Source organism: Myotis yumanensis, unplaced genomic scaffold (genome assembly GCF_028538775.1).
Source record: "Myotis yumanensis isolate MYYU_CA2020_CCGP unplaced genomic scaffold, mMyoYum1.0.hap1 SCAF_1, whole genome shotgun sequence".
Classification (NCBI taxonomy): Eukaryota; Metazoa; Chordata; class Mammalia; order Chiroptera; family Vespertilionidae; genus Myotis; species Myotis yumanensis.
Genome location: NW_027223752.1, coordinates 140519929 through 140547558, shown reverse-complemented (window position 1 = coordinate 140547558; position 27630 = coordinate 140519929). Strand labels below are relative to the sequence as shown.

The window sequence follows — 27630 nt, the reverse complement described above, 5'->3', positions numbered from 1 at the left end:
GACAGATGGGAAGATGTGTTACTCTGAGGGATCACCCTGAGGGACCCCCTTCAGATCACCCTGAACATTGTGTTCTGGCTAACAAGTCAGATCTGCACAGTGGGCACTGCCCTATGCCTTAAAGAGTGAGAAAATATCTCTACCAACCAACTTGCTCTTTCTCACAAGATAGAGCCTTTTGAAAAGTCAAAAACAGTAGTTGAAATTGTGAAAGTTGAGGAACTACCCAGAACTTTAAAAAATAATCAGAGTAGTGGGTAGGATTCCTTCACAAAAATCACAATCTGTCTTTTGCTCCAATTTCAACCTAGTTCAGGTCAGACGTTACTAAATCGAAGGCTTCTGAGGATAGAGAAATGAAGCTGAGAACAAATTAAAGTGGTTCAATTCTAGCTATCGCAGTACAGAATAAAGAAGAGAATAGAATGACTGACAGCTGTCAGAGGGAGGGGACTTGGGGGGCTGGGTAAAAAAGGTGAAGGAATAGCAAAAAGAGAAAAAGAAAAACAGGGAACAGTGTGGTGGTTACCAGAGGGAAAGGGGAGAGGGGAAGGTAGTAGTAAAGATAAAATAGGGATAAATGGTGAAGGAAGGAGACTTTGACTTTGGCTGGTGAACACACCATACAATACACAGACGATATAGAATTGTACACCTGAAACCTAAATAATTCTATCAACGAATGTCACCCCAATAAGTTCAATAAAAATAATTTTTTAAAAAATAGCTACTATGTCAGCCAACTGTAAGCACATACTAAAGGGTATAGTCTGCAGGCCAGCTGTTGTATCGGCACCCAAAGTAAAATACTTCTGGTTGTTCTTTTTGTTTTGATAACTTCATTATTAAAACCAAAATTTAGAATCAAGGGGTTCCCAAATAAGCCAAGATAACACAATAAGGATCTAATTTTAAACCCATATAGACAAAGTAGTTAAAAATGTATTTTCCTGCCCTTGCCGGTTTGGCTCGGTGGATAGCGCGTCAGCCTGGGGACTGAAGGGTCCCAGGTTCGATACCAGTCAAGGGCATATGCCCAGGTTGCGGCCTCAATCCCCAGTGAGGGGTGTGCAGGAGGCAGCCAATCAATGATTCTCTCTCATCATTGATGTTTCTATCTATCCCTCTTCCTTCCTCTCTGAAATCAATAAAAATATTTTTTAAATGTATTTTCCTGAGTTGATTATGTTATTGAAAAGGTTAACTTTTCATAATTTAGTCTTCAGCTTGGAACTATAACTAGTTTAGGCTACCAGTTATAAACTCACTAATAACTTTGGACTTTGAAATTGAGTGAGGGTCAGATGGTCTCAGCAGGTTTTTTTTGTAGACTGTGATTGAACTCATTATGTAATTTTTCAAGATAGCCTTTGAACCTTCCTGTACTTAGAACTCTCTTCCTCTCAACTTCTAATGTCAAAGTGTGCTGCATACAACTACCAGATCAACTTCTTAACATGCATTTTTTGATCCACCTCCAATCTAGCCTCTTCTTTCTTCATTCATCATACTCACCGAGATATCTAGTTATGCCCATGATATTTCACTTTATTAAGAAGGCAGTAAGAATTCTAAACATTTTCTTCAAATTCAGTCTGTACCAGTGAACCTGTCTGCACCCTTTTCTTTCTCCTGTCATTCCTTCACTTTGCTACTAAAATTTTTAAACCTCAGGTTTTAAAAATTTATTTCCCTAGCCACTCTGTTTCTCTCTGTAGGACTTCTAAGAACATCTTGCACTAAAATACTTGTACTCTTCAAAAATTTTATGAAACCATGACCCAAAAACTACATTACTATTTTTGTCTTCTTACTCCCCAATTCTCAAATAAATTATTTTATACTTGCCATAGGTAAATATGGGTTCTGAGTCTTATTTCCAGTTATTTCCAACACAACTCTCCCTCAAATACACCATATTTGACTCCTAAAGCTTTCAAAATCTTATTTAACAAAATATATAAATCTAGATAGAAATTTTCACAAAAACTAAAACATAGGAAGTTAATTTTCCCAAAGAACTCTTCTTTATAGCCTGAGGTAGTCCTCATTTCTCTGCGTGAACATACTACGGTTTCACTGTTTACTTCAAGCATTTGCCCAGTATTTTGTTTGCATCTTTATATCTATTCATATCAGAGAAGATTTAAATTATAAGGCTGTAAATAGGGAGCATGTTTATTTAGCCAAGTCAGCTCTATAATCAGATGAGATCACAACCTAAAGAGTCTAAAGACACAAAGAGAGAGAGAGATTGCAGAGGTTGGAGCTGAACTCTTAACTCTTGCTAACGATTCAGTTGTCAGAATTCTACCCTTCATGTCCAGGCCATTTTTCTCAGAGATCTCACTTTTTCCTACAACATCTACCATTTTGCTCAGGACACCCAGATGACTCCAGATCTGATATTTTTCCTAAGCCCTATTCTAAAATTTTCTGCAAGAAGACTTTTAACTTGAATATCTTCCTGTCACATCAAATTTAGTATATTTGAAAACAGATCAATTGTTCTCCATTATAAAATCAGTTCCACTCATGACTAACTTTAATATTTCTCTTTATGGTACTGCTTCTCTCCCAGTCTCCTAAGTTCAAACCTCTCCAGCCAAGATCATCTTCACCTTCTTTCTCCTCTATTTCTTTCCATTTATAAACTTCTGTTAATAAAGTAGCCTTTCCAAGAAGGCCTTTCCTGAACCATAATTTATTTTAGGAAAACAGCAACCAGATTTGTATGCTTGGCTAACCAAGTGGACATTTAACAGATTTCAGTCCTCTGAATTTAATCTATCATGGATATAATTTTTACTAAATAGTTATTTTGCTCACGTAGCTAATTCCTTACACAAATACAGTTACATTTTTATACACACACAAATGATTGAAAATACCTAGTGGAATGTGGTATTTCTTGTGCAGTATACATAAGCTGAGTGGGCTATGTGAGAGCCCATCCTATGATGAATAGACAATAAGCTGGATAGTTGTTATGATTTGAATTGACTTTAAATAAAAATGCTCCATGTTTTAGAGGATGCAAACCTCCTGAAGGGCAGAGATTTGTTATTTTTCAGTGCTGCCTTTTCAGTGATTACAATACTTGGCTCATAGTCACAATAAATATTTGTTAAATGAGTGAATATAGTTACCATATGGATTGATATAAAAGCTGCATAAAGTCATGACACCGTGAGGTTTAAACTGTCTTTAAGTCATTCTCCTGAAAACTATTTAATTTGTGTTATTGCCACTTTGTCCGCACACAGAGGAAGAGCCAAATTTACTCATGTTTGAAACATATGCTTTAAACAATAATTCTAGGATGGTACTTGCACCTTGGCTTTAGGAAAAGTTGTGGCAGATAGAAAATTTTTTAAATGTTTTATTCTGACTTCTTGTCTGGACAAGAGCACAGACTCATTTCTTCTTGTTCATCCCGGATAAGAATAACTGTGGTAGGTAGTTAGATCAGAGCAGAGTAGGGACCATAGACCACATGCAGAGGGTCACCAGGGTGGAGAGCCCCTGGTGCCTAGCAATGGACAAAACTACAAACTCTTGACCACCACTCCCTTAAGCATTAATCCCTGAAGATGACTCTAGGCTTCAGGTGTGTTTCAGCTCCAGACCCAGAGAAGCAGCAAAATCAGATGGAGCAGCGCTGTGGCCGCATCAGGACCAGCTGCAATGACTAATGACACCTGCCCTGGCGCTGGCCAATTAGTGGAGACCAGGACCCTGAGGGGCTCACCTGGAAAACTGATGAATATTCTATTGAGATCCTTCCCTGGGACCTCCAGATAAAAGCCTTTAAGACGGGGACCCCAGGCAAATGCACTCTCTCTTTTTCCAGAGCATGCCCACACCTTTCCTCCCTCTTTCATCTCTCAAGGCAAGCTTCCCCCCCCCCCCCCCCCCCCCGCCTTAACTAATTTCCTAAACACATTCCTTCTATGGCTCACTTTGTTCCACCTCTGTGACTTTCTAAATAAACTTATTTTTATAATTTGAGTCTTGACTCTAAATTCTTTCTTAGCCAGAACTGAAGTACCAAGGGTGTTGAACCGAGCTCTAACATCTGGTGCTATTTCACTGCCAACGTCGCGATCATTTCTGGATAAGTACAATGATAAGTTAATGCAAGAGGCATCAGAAAGAGAACCCTGAGAGATGGGATGAGGAAAAGAATCTAGCTAAGTACTCCGAAGACTGGAGGGGGAACATAGTTGCAGGATGGATATCTACGACCGCTCACCCAACAAATTAGGTAACCCAGGCTTGGTGTTCTCCACCCTCAATCTAGCAACATAAAGGAGCCCAGAATGGCTCATTTCTACCCCCGATGGAACTGGAGTCCTATTGATAAAACCAGGTGAGTCTGATACCACCAGCAAGGGCAGTATATAGGAATCCACACTGACAAGTATCTAGGGAAGCATTCTACTTCCCTGCCAGGCCTGAGACTTCTCTCTTGCTGAGAGGTTTGGGCAGCCAGAGGCACCAGCAAGGAGGATCCCGTCACAAAAGTGCCTGATCCAGGAAGCCTTTTCATCCCATGGGCAGGAGGCTCCCTCCCCCAACCTAGAGGCACAGGTGACCTGGCCTAGAGTAGCATCATCAAGGACCATTGGGAGCCCTAGCAGCACCAGAAAACTGAGCGGACCAAAATAACATTGCACAGGCGCTGACAACTGTTACTGGAATCACACACCAAAATGTAGGCCTGAAGCTGCATGCTAAACATAAACATACTGACTGCCTGCTAAAATAAGATTAATATAGGATGCAGAGACTCCTAATGTAATAGACAAAATATCCAGGATACAATTCTAAAATCACTCGTTATACCAAGAACCAAAAAAATCACAACTTGAGCCTTAGCTGGATTGTCTCAGTGGATAGAGCGTTGGCCTGTGGACTAAAGGGTCCCAGGTTCGATTCCAGTTAAGGGCACATGCCTGGGTTGTGGGCTTGATTCCCAGTGTGGGGTGTGCAGGAGGCGGCTGATCAATGATTCTCTGCCATCATTGATGTTTCTCTCTCTCTCTCTCTCTCTCTCTCTTTCTCTCTCTCTCTTCCTCCCTCTCTCCCTCACCCTCTCTCTTCCTCTCTGCAATTAATAAAAATATTTTAAAAAATCACAACTTGAGTAAGAGAAAGCAGTCTACTGATGACACTACAAAGATGAATCAGATGGCACTACAAAGATGAATCAGATGTTGGAATTATCTGACAAGGATTTAAAAGCAGCCATCATAAAAATGTCTTAACAAGCAATTACAAAATCTCTTGAAACAAACACAAATAGAAAGGCTCAGCAAGAAATAGTTAACAAAATTTTTTTAAAGTGAAAAAGATTACTATGGTATGTACATTTTATCCCATTAAAAAGAAATAATGGGTATAACTGAAAAACAAGTAACCAAATTTTTAAAACTCATTGCATAGATCCAATAGTAGAGTAGAAATGACAGAATCAGTGAACATAAAAATAAATCAATAGAATTAATCCAATCTGAATAAGAGAGAGAAGAAAGACTGGGAGGAAGATGAACCTCAGGAATGTGTGGGGCAATAGCATAGGTGCCAACACTCATACTTGGAGTCTCATAAGGAGAGGAGAAAATAAAGAGCTGGAAGACCATACAAAGAAATAATGGATAAACATTTCAAAATTAGCAAAAGACAGAAATACAGGTTCAAGAAGGTGAGTGAATTCCAAATAAGGTAAACAGAAAGAAATCTATGCCAAGAAATATTATAATTAAACATGTGAAAACAGAAAAAAATATCAAAAGCAGCAGAGAGAAGTGACGCATTACTATAGGGAAATACACTTTGAATGACAGAGATTTCTCATCAGAAACCATGAGGGCCAGAAGCAGGTACAAAATTTTTCAAATGCTTAAAGAAGAGAACTGTTAACTGCAAATTCTGTATTAGTCCAAACTATTCTTCAGGAATAAAGGGGAAATAATGATGTTCTCAAATGAAGCAAAACTAGAAGCATTTGTTGTTAGCAATCCTATCCACAAAGAATGGCTAATGGAAGTTCTTAAAAAAATAAAATGATAAAATAAGACATCTTGGAGTATCAGGAAGGAAGACAGAATAATGAAAAGAGCAGAAATATGGATACATACAATAAACTATGCTTCTCAGGAATTTTATAAATCACATTTGATGATTGAAACAAGAATTATAGCATCAGATGCTCAAGACAATAATATTTAAATGTGGGGAAGGTAAGGGGACCTGAGTAGAAGTGAGATTTCATTTCACTCCAAGTGTTAAAATGCTGAGACCAGTGAACTGAGAAATCATGTATGTATATTGTAATGCTCAGAGCAACCACTGAAAAAAATATACGAAGAAGTCCAGGCAAAACCACTATAAATAAATCAGGATGGAATATTAAAAGTGTTCACATAACCCGTAGGAAGGCTAGAAAAGGGAAACAGAAGAGCAAGAAGCAGAAAACAAATGATTAAATGTCACACAAGCTCTACCATATCAACAATTATCTTAAATATAATATAATTGGTCAAAATACACTAATTAGAATACAGAGATTAGCAGAGTGGGTTAAAAACATGATTTAATTATGTGTCATTTATAAGAAACTTCAAATAAAATGATGTAGGTAGGTTGAAAGTAAAAGGCTGGTAAAAATAAGACCCACAAAGGGAATCTGCCTTAATGATATGTCAAAATGACAAAAAGTTATAGGAATGAAGATAAAAACTGGGAGCAGATTAAACGTTCTACAATTAGACAATGGTGAAGCCAATTAATAAAACATTATGCAATGATGCAGCCACTTTGAAAAACTGGCAGTTCTTCAAAAAGTTGAGTCACCATATGACCCAGCAATTCTACTGATGGGTATATGCTGAAGACAACTGAAAACGTATGTCTACACACAAACTTGTACACCCATGTTCATAGCAGCATTACCCATAATAGCCAAAAAGTGGAAAAGGCTATTATGTTTATCAGTTGATGAATGCATAAACAAAATGTGTGCATCCATACAATGGATTCGTCATATAAAGAATGAAGTAGTGATACTTGCTATAATGGGTGAATCTCGAAAGCATTACATTAAGTGAAAGAAGCCAGATACAAAAGAACACGTACAATTTCATTTTATGTGAAATGTCCAGCATAGGCAAGGTAGATTAGTGATTTCCAGGGAAGGGGAAAGAGGGGAATTCAGAAAAGTACAGGATTTCTTTTTGGGATGATGAAAATGTTATGGAACTAGATTGTGGTGATGGTGATACAACTCTGAATATACTACAAAAGCATATAATTGTACACTTAAATAGGGTGAACTTTATGGTGTATGAATTGTATCTATCTGTCTCTGTCTCTCTGGGTGTATCTCCATGTGTCTGCGTGCATATAAGACCTTGCACAACTTTTTACAGTTCTTGTTAAGGAGACCAGGTAGTGACATTGAATTAGGCTCAGGTGAAATAAAACAAAGAAGAGAGGAAGGGACATGGTTTTATCCATGTATATTCTGTGATTATAACTCTGAAATTATTCATCTGAAAATAGATTGGAATAAAATAATAGGTAGGAATTATGTTAGAGTAATTGAATTCTAAATCTCCCTGTTTATGTTTTGCAAATTGGATGTAGTATAGTTACATTACTTTTATAATTAAAAACATTCTTTCATTCAAAGTCAATACTCTATTTCAAGTCTCTACCATAGAGTCTGATCATTATAAACTAGCTTTCAAGTCACTAGTTCATTTGCATTCTGATGCCTTGTAATGCAGTCTCCTCCCCAGACTCTTTTCCTCCAGGACAGATTGTATCTTACCCAGTTCTGTCTCTTCAGCGCCTGCCTCAGATGATGACAAATTGTGGGTATCTAGTATATAATTGTCCAGTTAACCTGACTTAAATATATGTATGCTGAGTACTATAACAGAATCATTATGGTCTTTCATGACTCGTTGGAATAATTCTATTAGTGAACCTAAACAAGAATTGTACATTACTAGTAGATGTTAAAGGAAAAGTATTTAATACTTGAATTGTGTATCACTCCTCGGGGATTGTTTATGTCTACTCTAAACATAGTCTAGGAATTGTTGACAAAGCCTGATTTAGCAGTACTTCCGTAATAAATATAGCCCAAGCCACTGTGAAAGAAAACTTACAAAAGGACAAAGGTTTTGGTTTTTTATAGATCTTAGAATAATGGCACTGAAAAGCTGAGAGGTGAGGTCATCTCATCCTTCTTCCTGCCCTTGATGGCAACACCTTATATCTTCCCACAGATCTGTGTGGCACTTCAATGGACAAGTCCCCTGGGAGTGATGGCCCTTTGTAAAGCATCAGCCTCATTAAAACACTCCTCCCATCATAAATCACATCAATGGAGCAAAGCCTCCCATCACCAAATAAAGATGCCTCTGTACTGCTTCCATTTGTGTCTTTCCAATTAAAAACGCAGGAGGCAGCTTTCTACAAGGCCACCTATCCCCAGACTCTTCCTTCTCCCTTCCCCTCAGTGGTGACACACCTACCTCACTGGCTCTCTTCCTCTCATCAAACACAAAACACATTGTGACAAAAATTCATTTCCTCCTTTTCAAAAGATCCGATTCAATATGGGTTGCAATTGTTTACCACCTACAAGTCTACAATCAATCACATTGAAGTGTTAGTGCCATTTTGCATTGCCTTTCATCCTAGTATGAATGATGTCTAAATCTCTCACTTTATTGCCTTGTTCAGGGAATTGTAGGAGTCACCAAGCAGAAAACTTATTTTGTTCTTTTTAGGCTACCTTGGAAAGGGATGCCAGGAACCTGGAACATTTACCCATGGTAAACCCACACTTGGATTAATGCAGTGGAAGTGCTGAAATTTTGGTGACCAGAGCTGTGGGAGGTAGAGCAAGCCATGCTTGTTTTCACGCTGGCTTTTGGAGCCATTGATCCTAGCAATTTCTATTTCCTCCGCTCTGTGCCCTATCCCTAGCCAGTCCCTCTCTCACAAGACCTCCCAGTACGTATTTTATGTTTTCTACAACTTGAGTAGATACATTATGCATGTGTGTGTGTGTGTGTGTGTGTGTGTGTGTGTGTGTAACATGTGCCATTAGCACACCCATGGTCCTTACCTAAAGACCTATTTCCCTATTATAGTTCTTCCCCTGGATATGAATTTTCTGATTATATTCTCTTGTTTATTTTTGTACTTTAGAAAAATATCTGGGGGGGGGGGGGGGAAGCAGGAAAGTCCTCCAAACCCTCAATAATGTGTAACAGTCTACCTTCTCAGGAAAATCTCTGCCAAACCTGAATTATTCAAATGGTAATGACTAACTCATCATTCCTTTTCATTATACTCAAGGATAATTGCAATCAGTGCAGTAATGAGCATGGAGAACAAATGCCCGGATTATGTTCCCTGAGTCAAGACCACACTGCATTCAAAGAGATCAGTTCATCGTAGTAGTGGATTTGGTAATTTCCTAGAAGGTAATGCATTTCAGATGAAATCAGAAAATGAGGAGTTTTAAACTTACATGAATTTCCATAATTATTTTATGCAATGCTTCATGGAAAATAAATAGAAAATTGGAGCAATATTATATTGCCCAGAAATTTTATAGAAAATCACAAAACTGGCATATATAAATACACTATTTAAACAATGTTATGTCCCTGAAATAGAGAATGAATTATCACAAGGTTAAAGGAGAATATTATATTCACAAATGCTTTTATTAATACTAAAAGCACAGATTAATTCTACAGTGTTTTGTTTTAAACTGATATGAAAATGAAGAGACTAAAGAAAGCACCAAAGCCAGACTGAAACTGTGCAATGAGACAGGAGCTGGAACATAGGGTATGAGAATCTTGCCATTCTTCCTCCCAAACATCTCTCCCCATTTCAACCCTCTCTCCTCATTCTCATAACTGCCATGCTGATCCAGCCCTCCAGGTAAATTCAGCAGGCTTACCAGAAATAACACTAAGGATCATTTCACTTGAGATATATGAGCAGTACCCTATTTTCAACCTGCCACTTAAGGCCCATAATCAATTAAAACAGGAATTTCTAGGGGTGAAAAAGACAGGCTTAGGAAATTTTAGAAATTGTAGAAACTAAGGGGACCATGGAAGAAGCACAGGGCTGCAGAGGGGAAGTGAATAGGGGAAGTGAATAGGGGCGCTGAAAAGCTACAACAGGTACATTTCCATAGAATGAGGGAGCTGGGAACAGCAAAAGGTCTATATTTACAAAATAAAGGGAAGGAAGCCCCTCATCCAGAAGGAGAAGAAGAAAGCCCAAAGGGAATAGGAAAACAATAAGGAAGGAGGGGAGGAAAACCTCACATGTGAAGTGAGGTTTGGACCTTTGAGCTCAGAAGTTACTATAGTAACCTGTCCAAGGAAATAGTGACCAATCAGTGTGGATATCAAGGCACCAAGATCTGCAGCCTTTATAAGCCATAGGGGGAAAAAACGAACTCAGTGGGACTCTTTCCCGCTCCCCACGTGGGGATCTGTGCTGTGAGATTCTTCCCCGTTCCCCACATGGGAGTCTGTACTTGTTCTTCAATAAAATTTCCACGTTTGCTATACCACCTTCCATCCGTGGAGTCATTCTTCGATTCCATCAGACAAAGAATCCGGGGAACCATCCTGCCCAGGTGAACACTGTGTCTTCCAGTCCAAAAAATCCCACTTCATGATCACTTTTCTCCAAAATGACCTCCTGGACTTACAGAACCACTGTGTCAGTAGTCTGCCTAAACTGGGTTTAGGATCTCATTTACAGTTTGATACATGCTGTTTTCCTAACAGTGTATTGGTATATATTTTGTCCAATGTTGTCACACCCATTTTGATAATGTTGCTTTATACTGCTTTCTAGATTTATACAGATGCCTTTATTGCAAACCAGAGAAGGTCATGACCTTTATTTCTTTTGAATTTATCTCGTTGTGGGTGTCATATGTCTGCAATAAATGCTTATTAAGACTATGAAACAATGGAATTTGGATGAATCTAGTAAATATTAAAAACAAACTTTGGTATATGTAATAGTTACAGAAATTATATTGTTACAGAAAACCAGAGAAGAACCAAGCAACACTTAGAGAGATGGAGTTACATTTATTATTATTATTATTACGCGCGGGCCCAGAGAAAAATGTCTCTAGAATTCTGGGCGAAGTCACGCAGGAAGTTTCCTGTATTTATACTTTTTTACCCTCTTTGTCTCCCAAATATGGGGTTCTGTTCCGGTCCCCTTTGCAAGTTCTTAAAGAGCCCCTAGGTGGTGGGGCTTTGAGATCTTGACCAAAGGCTTGGCCTGGTGCCAGCACTGATAACTTCGTCTGGGGAAGGTTTAATGGCCTCTCTGAAATGGGAGTAGTCTTATTTTCCTTATTATTTAAGCCAGCAAGCATTTACAGAAGCCAAAATGCAGGGTTAAAATTTCAAACAGCAGTTTTTATATAAGATGGATGCTTCAATATTAATGTAGCAATGGAATACTCTCTAAGAATTTGGAGAAAAGATAAAAAACAAAGGGCGAAATAAAGTCTTCACATTTAGCAATAAAATTTCTAGGAAACTTTCCTCAGCCAGGTAGAAAACTGAAGGATTTTTTTTATCTGAACAAAATGAATATGCCCAGGGGGAGAAAATACCTTTAAAAATGACATTTGGGGTTCCCCAATGAAATTGCCTCATTGACAGTCAATCACCCTATGATAAAGCCTACTAGTTATGAACATCAGCCATGCACAGAGCTTATCATCCACTTTTTAGTGTCTTATTCTTAAATTTAAATGCACGCATAGGATCCACAGGAAGTGATGGAGCTGACTTTGAACCCAGATGAACTCCAGAGCCCATGTTCTTAATCCTTCAACCATATGGTCTTTCCTAGACATGACTTTAGCTGGAAAAATCTGTAATGTATTCCACTTTGCATTCCTGTCATTTTGCAGCATGTGTAATACGTAAAGGGCACATACAGAACATTTGTGGAATGCATTCTGGGAATAGGAAAACCCAGTAAAAGAGGAAGTTCTTATGGAGATCATGCTGAAAACCTTTTCTATTTCACTAAAAGATTTGCTAGGTGCAGTGATCTTTAAAAAATATAATCCTGACCATAGCTATGTTCTGAGCTGAGAGAGTTAGAATTGTCCTGTGTTGGGAGATTCTAACCTATTCTGTTTTATCCTAAAATTGACAGATAGTTCATAATGTCAAGCTTTTCTCCCACCCCTAACCAAAGTTGTTAAGCTTAAACAAACCTTGGACTGATATAACTTTAAAGAAATGTATTCAACTTGAAATGCCATTTATTGTTGTTACACTCATTTCTTAAAACAACAAAATGATAAAAAAAACTCATCACTTGACCCCAGTATCACCTCGCATAAACAACAACTTGCCAGCTATTTTTGTTGTTGAGGCTGAATAGAACAGGTGTAAAACAGTGTTACATTTCTCTGTAATATTAAATTGCACCACGTTATTTAAGGGGGCAATTTTATGTAGATTCTATCTAAAATTTACACAGACTATTTTCAAAAATTTTAAAATCAATGTGTCTTCATACAAAAGCACTCTTTTATTTCTTAAGAAAGTTTGTATAGTAACCAATTCCTATCCCATCTTCTTAATTCTGGTTTCAAGTTTTAAAAAGTTATAAAATATACATAACAAAATTTCCATTTTAATAATTTTTAAAATTTAGTGGCATCACACACATTCACATTGTTGTGCAACCATTATAATTATTCATCTTTAGAACTTATTTTCATTTTTCCAAAGTGAAATTCTATACCCATTAAACAATAACTCCCATTGTCCTTCCCCCAGCCATTTTACTTTCTGTCTCAATGATTTTGACTACTTTAGGTTCTTTTATAAGTGGAATCATAGAGTATTTGTCTTTTTGTGTCTGGCTTATTTTACTTAGCTTAGTATCATCCATGTTGTAGCATGTTTCAGAATTTCCTTCCTTTGTAAAGCTGAATAATATTTCATTGTATGTATGTAACACATTTTGTTTTTCCATTTATGTCTTCCAATGGTCACTTGGGTTGTTTCTACCTTTTAGCTACTGTGAATAATGCTGCTATGAACATGATTGTACAAATACATTTTTGAGTCCCTGTTTTCAATTCTATTGGCTATATGCCCAGGCAATGCTAGACTATATGGTTATTCTGTATTTAATTTTTTGAGGAACCACCATACTGTTTTATAGTGGTTGTAACATTTTACCAACAGTGCACAAAGTTTTAATTTCTATACATCCTACCAACAACTTGTTGTGTTTTGTTTGTTTGTTTGTTGACAGTGGCCATCCATCCTAATGGGTGTGAAGTGATATCTCATTGCGGTTTTGATTTGCATTTCCCTAATGATTAATGATGTTGAGCATCTTTTCATGTGCTTTTTGGCATTTGTATATCTTCATTGGATTTACAAATTCCTTTGCCAATTTCTCAACTGGATTGTTTGTTTTTTGTTGTCCAATTATGAATTCTCCATATATTCTGAATATTAACCTCTTATCATATATATGATTTGTAAATATCCTTTACCAGAATGTGAGTTGCCTTTACACTCTGTTGATGGTGTCCTTTGATACACACATTTTTCACTTTGAAGTAGTCCAACTTATTTATTTTTTGTTGCCTGCTTTTTTGGTGTCATATCCAAGAAATCATTGCCAAATCCACTGTCATGAAGCTTTCCCCCTATGTTTTCTTCTAAGAATGTTATAGTTTCAGCTCCTATATTTAGGTATTTGATTCATTTTGAGCTCATCTTTGTGTACGCTGAAGGGTAAGGGTCCTGCCTGTGGATAACGTGCAAACATTTTCCCAGCACCAGTTGTTAAAAGGCAGCTACTTTATATATATATATGTTGATTTCAGAGAGGAAGGGAGAGGGAGAGCTCGAGAGAGAAATATCAATGATGAGAGAGAACCATTGATTGGCTGCCTCCTGCATGCCCCCCACCGGGGATGGACCGCACAACCTGGGCATGTGCCCTTGACTGGAATCAAACCCAGGACCCTTCAGTACACAGGCTGACACTCTATCCACTGAACCAAACCGGCTGGGGCAAAAGGCAGCTACTTCTTAAGCAAGGATTGTTTCAGTGGGTGTTTCCAAAGCAGTGTGTTGCCATTTCAAAGGTCAAATAGATAATGATTAAGTTGCACATCACTTAAAGGTTGAAGAGTACAGAAGAGCTAAGATCATTTACATCCCTGGAGGGGGGGGGGGTGGTGGGTGGGGACGGGAGGGAGACCAACTTAGCCTTCTAGGGCAAAGAAGAAAGAATTAAAAACTTGCAGGATATTCCAGAGGTCAAAGTACACACCTGCCTGGTCTGTTTTCTCCAGACTCCCACACTCGGTTGGAGTGGCCTCCCTCTTACCCGACAACCTAGGAGGGTTGGTGAGGAACATGTCCTCATCTTTCCGTTGGAGTGTGGTTATTTTATTGACATTTGCAAAATCAGATGGTGAAACTGGACGACTTGAGTTGCAGAGCCAAACAAGGATTACTGACCTCCAACAGTGAGTAGATCCATGCATATTTTTTCTGCTGATGGACTAGAGTTGTTCCTCATCCATTTTCCCAAATAGCCAGATAAGCAAAGGAGTAATTTTTCTTGAGAAAAATAATGATATTAAAAACATATAGGAAAAAATATGTGGCATTATCTTCTACACAAATCATTTATTTATCATTTTGCAAATAAAGCAAGTATGCAAAATGGAGATATCTCTTGGAAATTTGCAGAGAAATGAATGGCATATGAACTGGGAGAATTTACTTGAGTTGCCCCAAAGTGAAGTTATATGCAGTCTATAAATATTCAGTGAGAAAATCCATTTTTTGGATTTAAAAATTATATGTTCTGCCCGGCCGGCATAACTCAGTGGTTGAGCGTTGACCTATGAATCAGGAAGTTACTGTTCAATTCTTGGTCAGGGCACATGTCTGGGTTGCAAGCTCAATCTCCAGTGTGAGGTGTGTAGGAGGCACTGATCAATGATTCTGTCTCATCATTGATTTTTCTGTCTCTCCTTGCCTCTCTGAAATCAATAAAAATATATTTTAAAAAATTATATCCTAATTAATGATGCATTCTCTGGTTTGTATTATATAGGCCTCGAATGGCTACAGAGAGAGGAAATTTAGTGTTTCTTACTGGGTCTGCTCAAAACATTGAATTTAAAACTGGATCCCTGGGGAAAATTAAATTAAATGATGAAGACCTTGGCGAATGTTTACAACAGGTAATACATTGGAAATATATTGAAGTAATTTTGTATATCCATGTATGGTCACTTAATTGACCAGTTACTTATTAATCTGTACCTGGAATCTTTAGCACAGGGCACATAATTGGAGGGGGCGCAAGTCCGTGTAAAGAGCCATGCCCTCGGGTTAACGATGGGCAGAGGGTGTGCTGCTAGTGCTGTGCAGGCTTACACACACTAGTCCAGAGGTAATACTGGGAAATCCTCCACACGGGGACCAAGGAAGGAGGGGCACCAGAGAAAGGAGAAGTGACCAGTTCACTTTTACCACAGAACAAAATTGGCCAATGATTTCCCTTCTTCTTGAGTGTTTCCAGTGCTCCTTCTTAGCTGCATCATGCTGTTGGGTCAGCCGCAGTGTAGCAGCTGGCATTATTTACAGCTCGCTGTGGGCTGCGCACTGTGCTCTGCACTTTATGTGCATTACCTCATCTAACCCGCACAGCTGCCCAGGAAGCTGGCTGATGATGACCCCGTTTATAGGGGGCAAAGGGACCCTGCAGCAGTTCTGTCACTTGCACAAGGGCACACACAGAATGGCTGAGTCAGGATTTGAAACCCGAACAGTCTGATTCCAAGCCAGGCCTTTTAACAAACACTCTAAACTGTTATTATGGGGGAATACTGCAAATGGAAAATACTTTGAGAGATTGTCGTTGAAAATGGTAAATGGAATGATGCCATGGCTATTTTAGTCTGAAGTTTATTATACATGGCAGTGTTTTGGTTTTTATAATAATGGCCAAGATTTTAGTGCTTAAAATAAAATAATGCTCAAATTTTAAAATTTTGTTCCTGTAACACATACGCACATTTTTCACTCGCATTTATTTGCTTCTTCCCCCTCTTTCCATCCTTATCCTCCTCATTCTTTTTCTCCTTCATCTTCTTTTTAAAATTAGATCCAGAAAAACAAAGACGATATTGCAGATTTAAAAAGGAGTGCAGGTGGTCTGCCTCAAAATATTTCTAGTCAAATACATCAGCTTAATTCTAAGGTAAGTCTGACATCTATACCATTAAAGCAAGTGGGGTCTCCTCAATGCACCTTCATAAGCAACCATTTGGCAGGAAACATACCAACTTTGTGTCTTCTGTAGAAATTTAACATTGCAATCATGGACGTTTTGGTTAAATGACACAGCTCTCATAGAGGATGTGGATGTGGTGATGGGCAGAAGGTTGGAAATACTGTAGCAGGAACTTGTTGCATAAGTAGCCTTGCTCATGTTCTGATAACAACCTTCTTATTGGAGAAGTGGATGAATACCTGTGATTGACAAAAATTCCCAGAGTCATTGTGTGCAGAGAAGCAATGAATCAATTCATCAGTGGGTTGTAGTTCTTTCTTAAAAGGTCTATGTGATGAAAGTAGAAAGAAAAGGAAGCTTGGAGGGGAGAGGAATGATGAAGGGTCTGGCACTAAAAGAAGAAACAAACAGATAAAGTGAGTCCCCAAAAGAGGGCATTAGAAAAGCATGTCAAGGGGATAACAGTTTATGTAAAATGCCTTTGAACAGGTAACTTATGCTCTTTCCTCCCCACTTCTAGTTTGTGGATCTTGAGAGAAAAGTTCAAAGCTTACAGCAGGTAAGTCCCATAAGTACTACATATCTAACATCATTAATGAATCTAGTATTCTTATCTTAAGATGGATGGATGATTCATATCAAGGACTTTGATTTTTGCTATAGTTTAATTATCATCATACTTTATGCTTCCCAGGAGAGAGATGAGGAACTTGAGTCTCAGAGAGATGAAGTGACAAGCCCAAGGTCACTGAGCATGTGAGCACTGTGGCCTCTGACTCGCTCAGCACTCCACGTGCTCTTCCTCTTAATGCCGTCACCCTTCAGTGGTAGTATGGTGGGCTTAAGTGTGCTCTCTCTGCTCAGCTACTGACCACCCAGCTTGCTGATTCTGGCATCAAGGACTAAGTTTTGAAGATCATTTGTCCTCTCTAACATTAAATTAAGAAGTCTGAGGTGTATCACAAAATATTCCAAACTTCTTTAAAAGTAGGCTTGCTGCCCTCACCTGTTTGGCTCAGTGGATAGAGCTTTGGCCTGTGGACTGAAGGGTCCCAGGTTCGATTCCAGTCAAGGACATGTACCTTGGTTGCGGGCACTTCCCCAGTGGGGATGTGAAGGAGGCAGCTGGTCGATGTTTCTCTCTCATCGATGTGTCTAGCTCTCTGTCCCTCTCCCTTCCTCTCTGTAAAAAAATCAATAAAATATATTTAAAAAAAATAAAAGTAGGCTTGCTGGTAAATTTGAACAATCTCTTAGGGCAAGCATGTCAAACTCTCGGCCCGCAGGCTGCATGCCTCTTTTCTTTTGCCCGTGTTAGCCTTTGAGTTTGACATGCTTGTCTTAGGGTATACCTTTCATTGTTGTACTACAGGCTTATAAACTAGTCCTTGTCAGGGTTTTTTTTTTTTTTTTTAATCCCTTTTGTAATAGGCTGGTGTTTTTGAGAGTTTCATGGAAGTCATAACCTTCTACCCAAAGAAATGCACAGAGTGTCCCATATTTAAGTATTTAAATAAAAGGCAGGGGATTCCAGGTTAACAATCTCTGCCCTAATGTTCTTTTTTTAAAAAATATATTTCTTTATTAATTTTAGATAGGAAGGGAGAAGAAGAGAGAGAGAAACATCAATGAGAGAGAATCATTGATCGGCTGCCTCCTGCATGCCCCCAAATGGGGATCGAGCCCGCAACCCAGGCATGTGCCCTTGGCCAGAATTGAACCTGGGACCCTTCAGTCCGCAGGTTAATGCTCTATCCATTGAGCCAAGCCAGCTAGGGCTCTGCCCTAATGTTCTTGATCTGATTTGAGTATGCTTCAAATGATGTCTTCTGCTTTGGTGTTTCATATTTGGCAAACAAGTTAATTTATTCCTCTTCCCGACTTAGATAATAAATCATATGCTTAGCCTTGATCTTTTAAAGGAGTAACTAAGTGCATGAAAGTGAACAATGAATCACACCTGTGGATCAAGACCCAGCACTAGCATTTTCAGTCTCATGGAAATGCTTCACTATTTCTACCAGACTTCTAGAGCTGGGTGCCGTGATCAAATTAGCTCAGACTGTCCTTGTTATCCCCCAGAAAGAATTTGTAATGATGTTGAATGTAAGTGCCTTTATGCCTTCAGATAGCGCCGGTGCTCTCTGGGCAGGACAGTCTCCATGTTCCCTATTGTCTTCCGCCTGAGTGCTCAGCGATTCCATTTCCTGTCGGGTCCCCATAGGCTTATTCGTTTCTGTTCCCAGACAAAGTTGCTTTTGTACACCAGAAAAACGTTTAAAGAGAATGTGGTTAACTTTCTCAATAGTGTCCTTTGATGGACAGGGCTAATTGTGGTATTGGCACAAAGAGAGACAAATAGAACAATGGAAGAAAACGTAGTCCAGAAAGAGACCTTCACGTGTATGGTCACCTGACTTATGACAAAGATGAAGCGAGAATGGGCTTTGCAGTAAATGGTGCCGAGACATCTGGTTGGCTGTCCTCTGGCCCCCAGTTCCTCTGTAGAATGACAGCAACAGGCCTGATTTTCTTTGTGAGTTGCTGAATATTAACAGGAATATAGTGAACACTTTACTCCTATTTTCATTTTTAAAACATAGAATTAGACTATGATTAGGTGAAATTAATAGCATACTTTTCCTTACCTAATCACTTGTCCTCTCTAAAGAAGTTTTCTCTGCCCCCTCCTCCTCTGAACCATTACAAATCTTACAAGATTGGAACTGGTAACTGACGTATTCCCCAGGTTGTGTAGACAAAGGCGGTCTGTTTGTGAATCGAGTTTGAAAGTAGTCATGTGAGCATGAGAGTGGAGGGTGTATCTAAGGGGGTCACATTGCTAACAAAGGGGCCTGGATGAAAAGAGTTCAGTCATCTTGACTCTTGGAGGAGGGGTGACAGCAAAAGACGATCCTATTTCAAATGCTTATCTGGAGGGACTAAAGATAACGGCAACAGCAAAAGAACCGGCATTTCCATTTTATTTTCTTAGCACAATAAGAATGTCCATTATTATTCCCACACCTGAACTCTTTACACTTGTCTACCAACATATATTTCTCTGGTGAAAAATGCTTTCCCAAAGAATAGAGTGAGAATTGTCTCACCTCATGCTTCATCCCATCCATGGTTAAATCCATGCAAATAGTGAAGGAACATGAATAGGACCTATGTGAAACACTTATTTTTTTCACAAGAGCATTGATTTGAAGAAGAATTAAGTAACTGATTTAACATCTGGAGGAAGACCCTCAGGGACTGGGGTAACATGTAGCTGTACATACACATCTGCACCGAGACAGGCCTTTTATTGCCGCCAGCGGCAAGTACCACTCCCTCTCTGACCGTCCTGTCTTTGTTTCAGACAGTTGACAAAAAGGTTTGCAGCAGCAATCCCTGCCAAAACGGTGGAACCTGCCTCAACCTTCATGATTCCTTTTTTTGTATCTGTCCTTCACAGTGGAAGGTGAGTCACTGGGTCTTTGGTTAAAAATGGTGGTGAGTCAGCATCTGTGGTTTCCTTGGAGTCATTCAGACATATTTAATTTTCCATCTAAAGTTTCTAGGATTCTGTGGTCTTCTGAATCAGAATGAATTATACTATGTATGCCAAAATCCAAACAATGGCAAGCAGGCATATATAACCCACTAAATGCTAAGCCATCGTAAAGAGGGGTTCACTGGAGTGGATAACTACATGGAAGCGTATACTATTTCGGCTAACATCCATTTAAATCGTTTAGCATCAAATGTACTAAAGAAATCTGACACAGCCATGTGCATTTTCTTGTTCTTTCCTATTCATGGTGTCAATGTACCTGACATGCTTATTAGAATACAATTGGCGAGCGTTCCCAGGCACAGCGCCCTAGTGAAATGAGAAGTAGTTTGCATAGGATCCTTCTTGTGTGACTGGTGTTTTCCTATGAGTTGAAATCTGAGTTCCAGAGGAAGGATAACCAGAGATTAATATTAGTACTGCTGTTATTGGATTTGGCTCGACTGTCTTTACTGTCTGTGTGTAAATCCTTAAACATCTCATTGGCACGTGGGCCCTAGATGCCTCTGTAACCTGGGGCACCTGACTTTGTTCTTTACACAAACACAGGGTCCTCTGTGCTCAGCGGATGTTAATGAATGTGAGATCTACGCAGGAACACCCTTCGGCTGCCAGAATGGAGCCACGTGTATTAATACAGTAGGGAGCTACAGGTAACTGTTTCTTTTTCCTTTAAACAGCAAGCTTTTACTTTTCCTGCTCCTGGGTCTGTAGATTGGCCATGGTGGCTCTGCTTCAGCTTAGGTTTGGTCTGCATGTCTTGTTATTGGCCTGGGGCCTGAGGAGCAGCAGCTACCTGAGGAATGCCCTTCTTATGGCTGAGGTCAAAAGCCCCCAGAGGGATGAGCAGAAACATGTAAAGTCTCTTAAAGCTTTGGGTAAAAACTATCACTTTTGCATATTTAAAAATATATATTGCCCTGGCCGGTGTGGCCCAGGTGGTTGGGCATTATCCCATGCACCAGGAGGTTGACAGGTCAATTTCAGTCAAGGGCACTTGCCTGGGTTTCTGGCTCAATCCCCAGTGGGGGGTGTGCAGGAGGCAGCTGGTCTGTGTTTCTCTCTTCCTCTACCCTTCTCTCTAATATATCACATTATATATATTAAGGTGTGTTTTTGAAGGATTAAAACATCCCATAGTTAAAAGCATCCAAGATTAACTATCTGTATTGGCAGCAAAATTAGGTGCTCCATGGGGGAATATGTGGCTCTATTTAAACTTTACACACAACTATTTACCTAGAGCAAGAAAAGCTGTGCGTCCTCAACTCTCACCCCACAAGGAATTCCTCTTTCTAGAGGCCCTGAGGAACTGGAAGAAGGCCACTGTGGCCGGCATAGGGAGTACGGAGGGCATGATGCAAGATGAGGCTGAGGGTTAGTAACACTTGGAGATCAAAGGAGCGGCCATCTAAGAGCTTTAAATAGACGCAGGTGTAAGGGATGCCCAGGAAAGTAGCCTCTCAGGGTGGTCTGATCATGAATTCCTGAGTGGGCAGGTCACGGTGGGTAGTCAGGCACATAACTTCTTCAGTAAAAGGCTTATCGTTGCTTTAAGCAAGCCCTGTTTATTGTTTCTGTGCATCTAGGTCAACACACCTTTGAAATGTCCCTTTAGAACCCTCCTTCTAAAACTTGGCCACCTTGGAAACAGTACATACCTTTAACTATTCTGTAATCCAATTCTTGCCTTCCTTTCTCCCACCTTCATGCCATCTTCCTTAGGTTCTCTCCTTAATCTCAAATGCAAACAAGAAACTGAAAACTGTTATTCTTATGGGCATTTTTTCTCAGCCTGCTGAGATCTTGCTTCCAGGAATATCCTGATTTGAGTCAAATAAATTGTTATGAAAATTCTCCACAGGTTTTGGATATTCTTACATCATCAAGGGCTACCCCACCATAGCAATAGATTTAGTGAGGATGCCTTTATTCAAGTCCTATGCAACATGTTAACCATAATAAGAATCAGGGATTGAACTGCGGTTTTTTCAAATAGTTAACTCTCACTGACTTTCTTCAATTAGTTACAAGGCCCCTCACGACAATCATCATGCAGCCCCTATCTTCTGACTGACCCTGTCCAGTGGCTTGTCTACAGCATTTTCCTGCTCAGTTCAGGCACCGCCCTCTCCAGGGAAACTTCCCTTTCCTTGCTAAGAGTTAAGCCTCACTCCACCTCCAGGTTCCCATCAAACTCTAGGAAGACTGGCTGCCTCATTATCTTTATGAATAATCAAGTCCAAAAATTTATGGCAGATCAACCTCAAACTTATTTCTGTATGGTTTCTTACAATCACTTTCTAAAATACATTATCATTCTCCATATATTGGTTGGTAGCTTGCACTCTGTGATTATTAAAAGAGAAAGGAATTGGTTTTGTCGTGCATGAATACACTGGAGTGTAATCTGACCAGAGTGAAGAGCAATTATTTGCTCTCTTACTATCGTCTCTACTATCTTGTCCTTCAATTCCCTCACAACGATATTCATTCTGTTCTTTCCAGCAAAAATAAGTACAGTAATTTTGTTTTTTCTTTCCTGGTCATCTGTAAACACACTATATTGTTTCAAAAAGCAGTCACAACCCTTCTCTTTTTCATTTAATTTATTCTTTTGTTGTTTTTAAAAATTTTTTTTCTTTATTGATTAAGGCAGTGGTCGGCAAACCGCGGCTCGCGAGCCATATGTGTCTCTTTGGTCCCTTGAGTGTGGCTCTTCCACAAAATACCACGTGCGGGCGCACATGTACAGTGCAATTGAAACTTCATGGCCCATGCGCAGAAGTTGGTTTTCAGCCTGGGAGAACCTATTTTGAAGAAGTGGCCTTAGAAGAAGTGGGGGGAGTCGGTCGGTCAGGCGACAGGAGATGCGGTGCAGGCGGGCAGGGGGATACGCAGCGCACAAGTTGAGGATGGGAGAGTTGGAAGGGGTCGACCTCAATCAGATTGAGGACGCTTTTAACAAAGGCCAGCTTAGGAGTACCCTAATTAAGTTAATAACAATGTACCTACCTATATAGTTTAAGTTTAAAAAATTTGGCTCTCAAAAGAAATTTCAGTCGTTGTACTGTTGATATTTGGCTCTGTTGACTAATGAGTTTGCCGACTACTGGATTAAGGTATTACATATGTGTCCTTATCCCCCCCCCCCCCCCCACCTCCCCCATTGTATTTTGTTCTTTTGATCTGATCTTAACTTTTTTTTTTCTCATTCTAAGTTACAAGTTTTGACTCATTGAAACTCCTGATAGATACATCAATGAGTTAATAATTGGTTCAAAACTAAAATTAACCACCTCTAACTTAAATATTGTGTTATTAAAGAGCTTTTGCTATCAGTATTTTGTTTCTCACTTAAATGACCCTCCCCTGTTGCTGCTTTTATAAACATTCAAGCTTGGGCTAGATCCAGAATGTGGGTCTAATCTTTCATTCTCTTGAAAGCATTATCTCCTGATATATGTTTATGGGCATTTATCAAGGAGAACTGCTGCTTACAGACATTAGGTGGCAAATGCCCCAGCTTCTATCTAGCACTAATACTTTATTGCCTTCCTGCTATCTAGGAATGTTCTGGAAATTAGATCTCACTCTGATTTTCCTTTATCATCACTGTCTTCTAGGGTCTTACAAGGCAACTGAATATCAAAGTGTGCAAGTGGGGTGAGATCCATAAACCAAGGCAAAATTATTTTTCTCCTAGCACCACTCTCCCCCCTCCCCCCGCAAATAGAAAAGAAAAACTTTGACACAACTATTTGCTGCATGCCAGGGGTGAAAATTCTTTGTCCAGATACAAATGGGGGGCAGGGGAAATGTTAGAGATTTCTTTCAGTTGAGAGCTACCTAGACAGCAGACTCAAACTTTGCTGAATCCTTTCTTGCACCCATTATAAAAGAAAGCCCAAGACTCATTGTGCTGAATCTGGTTTCTAGTCTCTGCCCTTTAGGGATCTGCTGAAGGCTGAGAGCAGAACATTTAAATCTAGGTTCTTCTTGATATGGGGATAGTTTATGAAGTCTCAGGAATCCCACTTCATTTTCTACAACATAAACACTCTAATTCAGGCATATAATAGAGACTTAAAAAAAACCCATATTTTTATTGATTTCAGAGAGGAAAGAAGTGGGAGAGAGAGATAGAAACATCAATGATGAGAGAGGATCATTGGTCAGCTGCTGCCTCCTGCACGCCCCACACTGGGGATGGAGCCTGCAACCTGGGCATGTGCCCTGACGGGGATTCAAACCATAACCTCCTGGTGCATAGTCGACACTCAACCACTGAGCCACACTGGCTGGACATGAGAGAGATTTTTGAAGGAATAAAAGTTCATAGGAAATGTGCATGAGTGTAAGATTAAATTCTTGCTCTGTGGAGTCTATGTAAGGAAACAGCAATCACTTGGAGGCTTCCTTGAGTTCTATTAGTTAAGTGAGGTTAAATCCTTGTTAATTAGTAGCTTCTCTGAGGCAAGTAACCCCCTCGGGAAACTTCAAACATTTGCTAAAGTTAAACTTGAGAGGCTGTTGGATAATCTGGAGCTGTGGCAGTAGGGTGGGCAGTTTGCTCTGGTTTGGGGACCTCCTTCAGCCTCTAACTCTGGGAGTCCAGTGGTTTGGGGAGACAAAGGAGTCTTTATTTAAAGGGATTATAATTCCTACTTTGAAAGATAAATCATTATGCAAATGCTAATTAATCAAAAGCCCTATTTTACAAGGAAGTTTCTGGTTAAAATTATTTTTTAGAGTTACTGAAAGCAGAGCAAGGAATACCATTCATTGTCTGTTTCTGCCTAGGAGTTCTTGTGACTCCAGGGCTTGCCCTCAACTGCTTCAGGCAGCTAACAGCTAATATTTTGACACAATGCTGCTATTGCATCTTTGTTCTGAAGAATTGATTCTTATTATTCTCCTGTTTACTTTGGATTAAGACAGCCCTATGGGTCCAAATTTTACTTCAGGCTCTGTTTGAGAAGGTTTCTAGGAAAAAAGGTTGAGTTTGTTTGTTTTCCTTTCTTTAGGAACACAAGAATGTTTACCAGGTTTTATTTTATTTATGTCCATTCTTATCACTGGTGGATTTTAAAACGTGGAGGAGAGCTTAAACAATGAAGATTGTCTGGTTTTAACTTAAATATTAGTTAGGTATTAAGCTCATTACCTCTTTCAGTTAGTCAGTTACATCAGCATTGAACCATGGACTCTAAAGCAAGTTAAACTATGACTATGAAAGTGCACTTGACCTCTTCCAATTGCCAAGAGCACTTGCTGTGTTTTTGAAGACTGAAAAACCTAGTCATTACAAAAGTGACTTCTGCAGGGAGGTTTATAATTCATTACTCTTTTTCTTTAAAGGCCATATTCAGATACTTTGAGAATACGTTTTACATACAAACACTGTTTATTAAAAAGACATAAAAAGGGAAAGTCTTCAACGAACTTTAGCTTTTGGATATGGGGATGTGATCTAGAAAAACAATGGTGCATCCTAGTTGATGTGGCTCAGTGGTTGAGCATCATCTGTGCACTGAAAGGTTGCCTGTTCCATTCCCGGTGAGGGGCATGCAGGCTTCATGTTGATATTTCTCTCGCTCCCTCTCCCCTCCTCTCTCTCTAAAAATAAATTTTAAAAATCTTAAAAAAAAAAGAAAGAAAAACAATCATGCAGATGTAACACAGATATAAGTTTCCTTGGGCAATGTGAGCCTCGCCTGTAAAATGGGATTAATAATACTTGTCTTGAGGATCACAGCAAGGGAGTTCATAGTCTACTGGCTTCTTCCTCCCCACTTCTTTCTTATCATATCATGAAAAAAGTGTACTTTGTAGCTGTGTAGACGAGAGTGTAGGATTAAATGAATTCATCTCCAAGTGATAAGAGCAAGAAGGAGAGAGATAAAATGGGAGGATTCAACTGAAAGTCCATGAACCAGAATCTCCTCTCAAATCTTAAGCCACTGTCCAATAGTAGAGCTCTTAGTGATGAGATAAACACAATTTCCTGAGCACATCCTACAGGAAAATGCCTTTAGGTCCCAAGATGAAAATAGTGTTTATAGATTAGCACTATCCTATATAATAAAAGAGAAACATGTAAATTGACCGTCCCTCTGCTACACTCACCAGCCAATCGGAGTGAATATGCAAATCAACTCAACAAAGATGGCAGGTTAATTTACATACACAGGCACTGGGCAGAGAGCAGAGCGGGAGAGCAGGCGAAGAGTGGAGCGGCAGAGCAGGCGGAGAGTGGAGCGGCTTGGGGAAATTGGCTCCCAAAGCCACCAGACGGAGAGCAGAGAGAGAGAGAGCTGGCAGCTTGGAGGACTTGGTAGAGTGGGAGGCCATGGGATGGAGACAGAGCAGGAAGGAAAAACCAAGAGTGCAGGGAGCACCAGGAATTCTGGGAATAGTAGTTTTGGTGACAGACAGATCTCCTAGACAATAGAGCAAAGTGAGCCTAAAGCAAGTTACTGTTGTGGTAGGGGGTGGAGGGAAAGCAAAGGTGAGAGACATAAGTAAAATTAGAGTGTCTAGGAAAAATTAAAGGGAAGATATCCTAAAACTTCCAGAAAATCTCCACCAATGAAGCAGCAAAAAAAAAAAAAAAAAGCCTTTATTTTTCTGTGAGCAACAAACCAAACCGAGTTGGGGTCTCAGACAACTCGCTCATATGATTGCAAAGACAGACAGAAACTCCCTGATTGGAGAGGGCTCCTCTGAGGGCTCCCAGATTAGAGAGGGTGCAGGTCAGGCTAAGGGGCCCCCACACCCCCCAGTGCACAAATGTCATGCACCGGGCCCTAGTTATTTTATAAGAAACAGAAACAGCAAGTTATTACATTGTCTGAGATGAACAGTTAATAGGTATGGTCAGTCATGTCCCGTGAGGTTCAGGACACTCAGATATTTCATCTATGATAGATTCAGAAAGCCTATTAAAAATTAAAAAAAAAACTTTTGACAAGTGGTGATGGTGATAAAATAAACTTTTAACAAGGGAGCCATTTGAATCAAATGCTCAAATATGTATATGAGCCAGGCCAACCTGGCTCAGTGGTTGAGAGTCAACCTATGAACCAAGAGGTCATGGTTTGATTCCTGGTCAGGGCACATGCCCGGGTTGCAGGCTCGAATCCCCAGTGTGGGCACACAGGAGGAAGCCAAGCAATGATTCTCTTTCATCATTGATGTTTCTATCTCTCTCTTCCTCTTCCTTTTTCTCTGAAACCAATAAAAATATATTTAAAAAAAGAAAAAAGAAAAAAAATATGTACATGAACTTCAGACTATAGATTATAGAACTTCAGATTATAATCTCTCTAAGAATCTAATTAAATTATCTTCAAAAACTAGAGGCCCAGTGCATGAAATTCCTGCACAGGGCTGGGGGTGCAGGAGGGTCCCTTAGCTGGGCCTGCACCCTCTTGCAATCTGGGACCCCTCCGGGAATGTTTGACTACCAGTTTAGGCCCGATCCCACAGGTTTCCCTGTGGGATCGGGCCTAAGCTGGCAGTCGGACATCCCTCTCACAATCTGGGACCACTGGCTTTTAACTGCTCACCTGCCTGCCTGCCTAATCACCCCTAACCCCTCTGCCTGCCTGCCTCATCACCCCTAACCACTTTTCTGCCTGCCTAATCACCTCTAACCACTCTGCCTGCCTGCCTGATTGCCCCTA

At 39.7% G+C, this 27630-nt stretch overlaps 1 protein-coding gene across 1 annotated transcript in view; it reads left to right on the top strand.

Moving 5' to 3' along the window:
* Positions 1-14483: 14483 nt before the first annotated feature.
* Positions 14484-27630, top strand: part of CUBN (cubilin) — a 296326-nt gene continuing 283179 nt past the window's right edge. The window contains exons 1-6 of the mRNA XM_070408021.1: positions 14484-14599; positions 15196-15325; positions 16252-16347; positions 16901-16939; positions 19748-19849; positions 20492-20595. Of these exons, the coding sequence (XP_070264122.1) occupies positions 14487-14599; positions 15196-15325; positions 16252-16347; positions 16901-16939; positions 19748-19849; positions 20492-20595 (584 nt within the window). The 5' untranslated portion in view covers positions 14484-14486. The remainder of the gene's footprint in view (positions 14600-15195; positions 15326-16251; positions 16348-16900; positions 16940-19747; positions 19850-20491; positions 20596-27630) is intronic.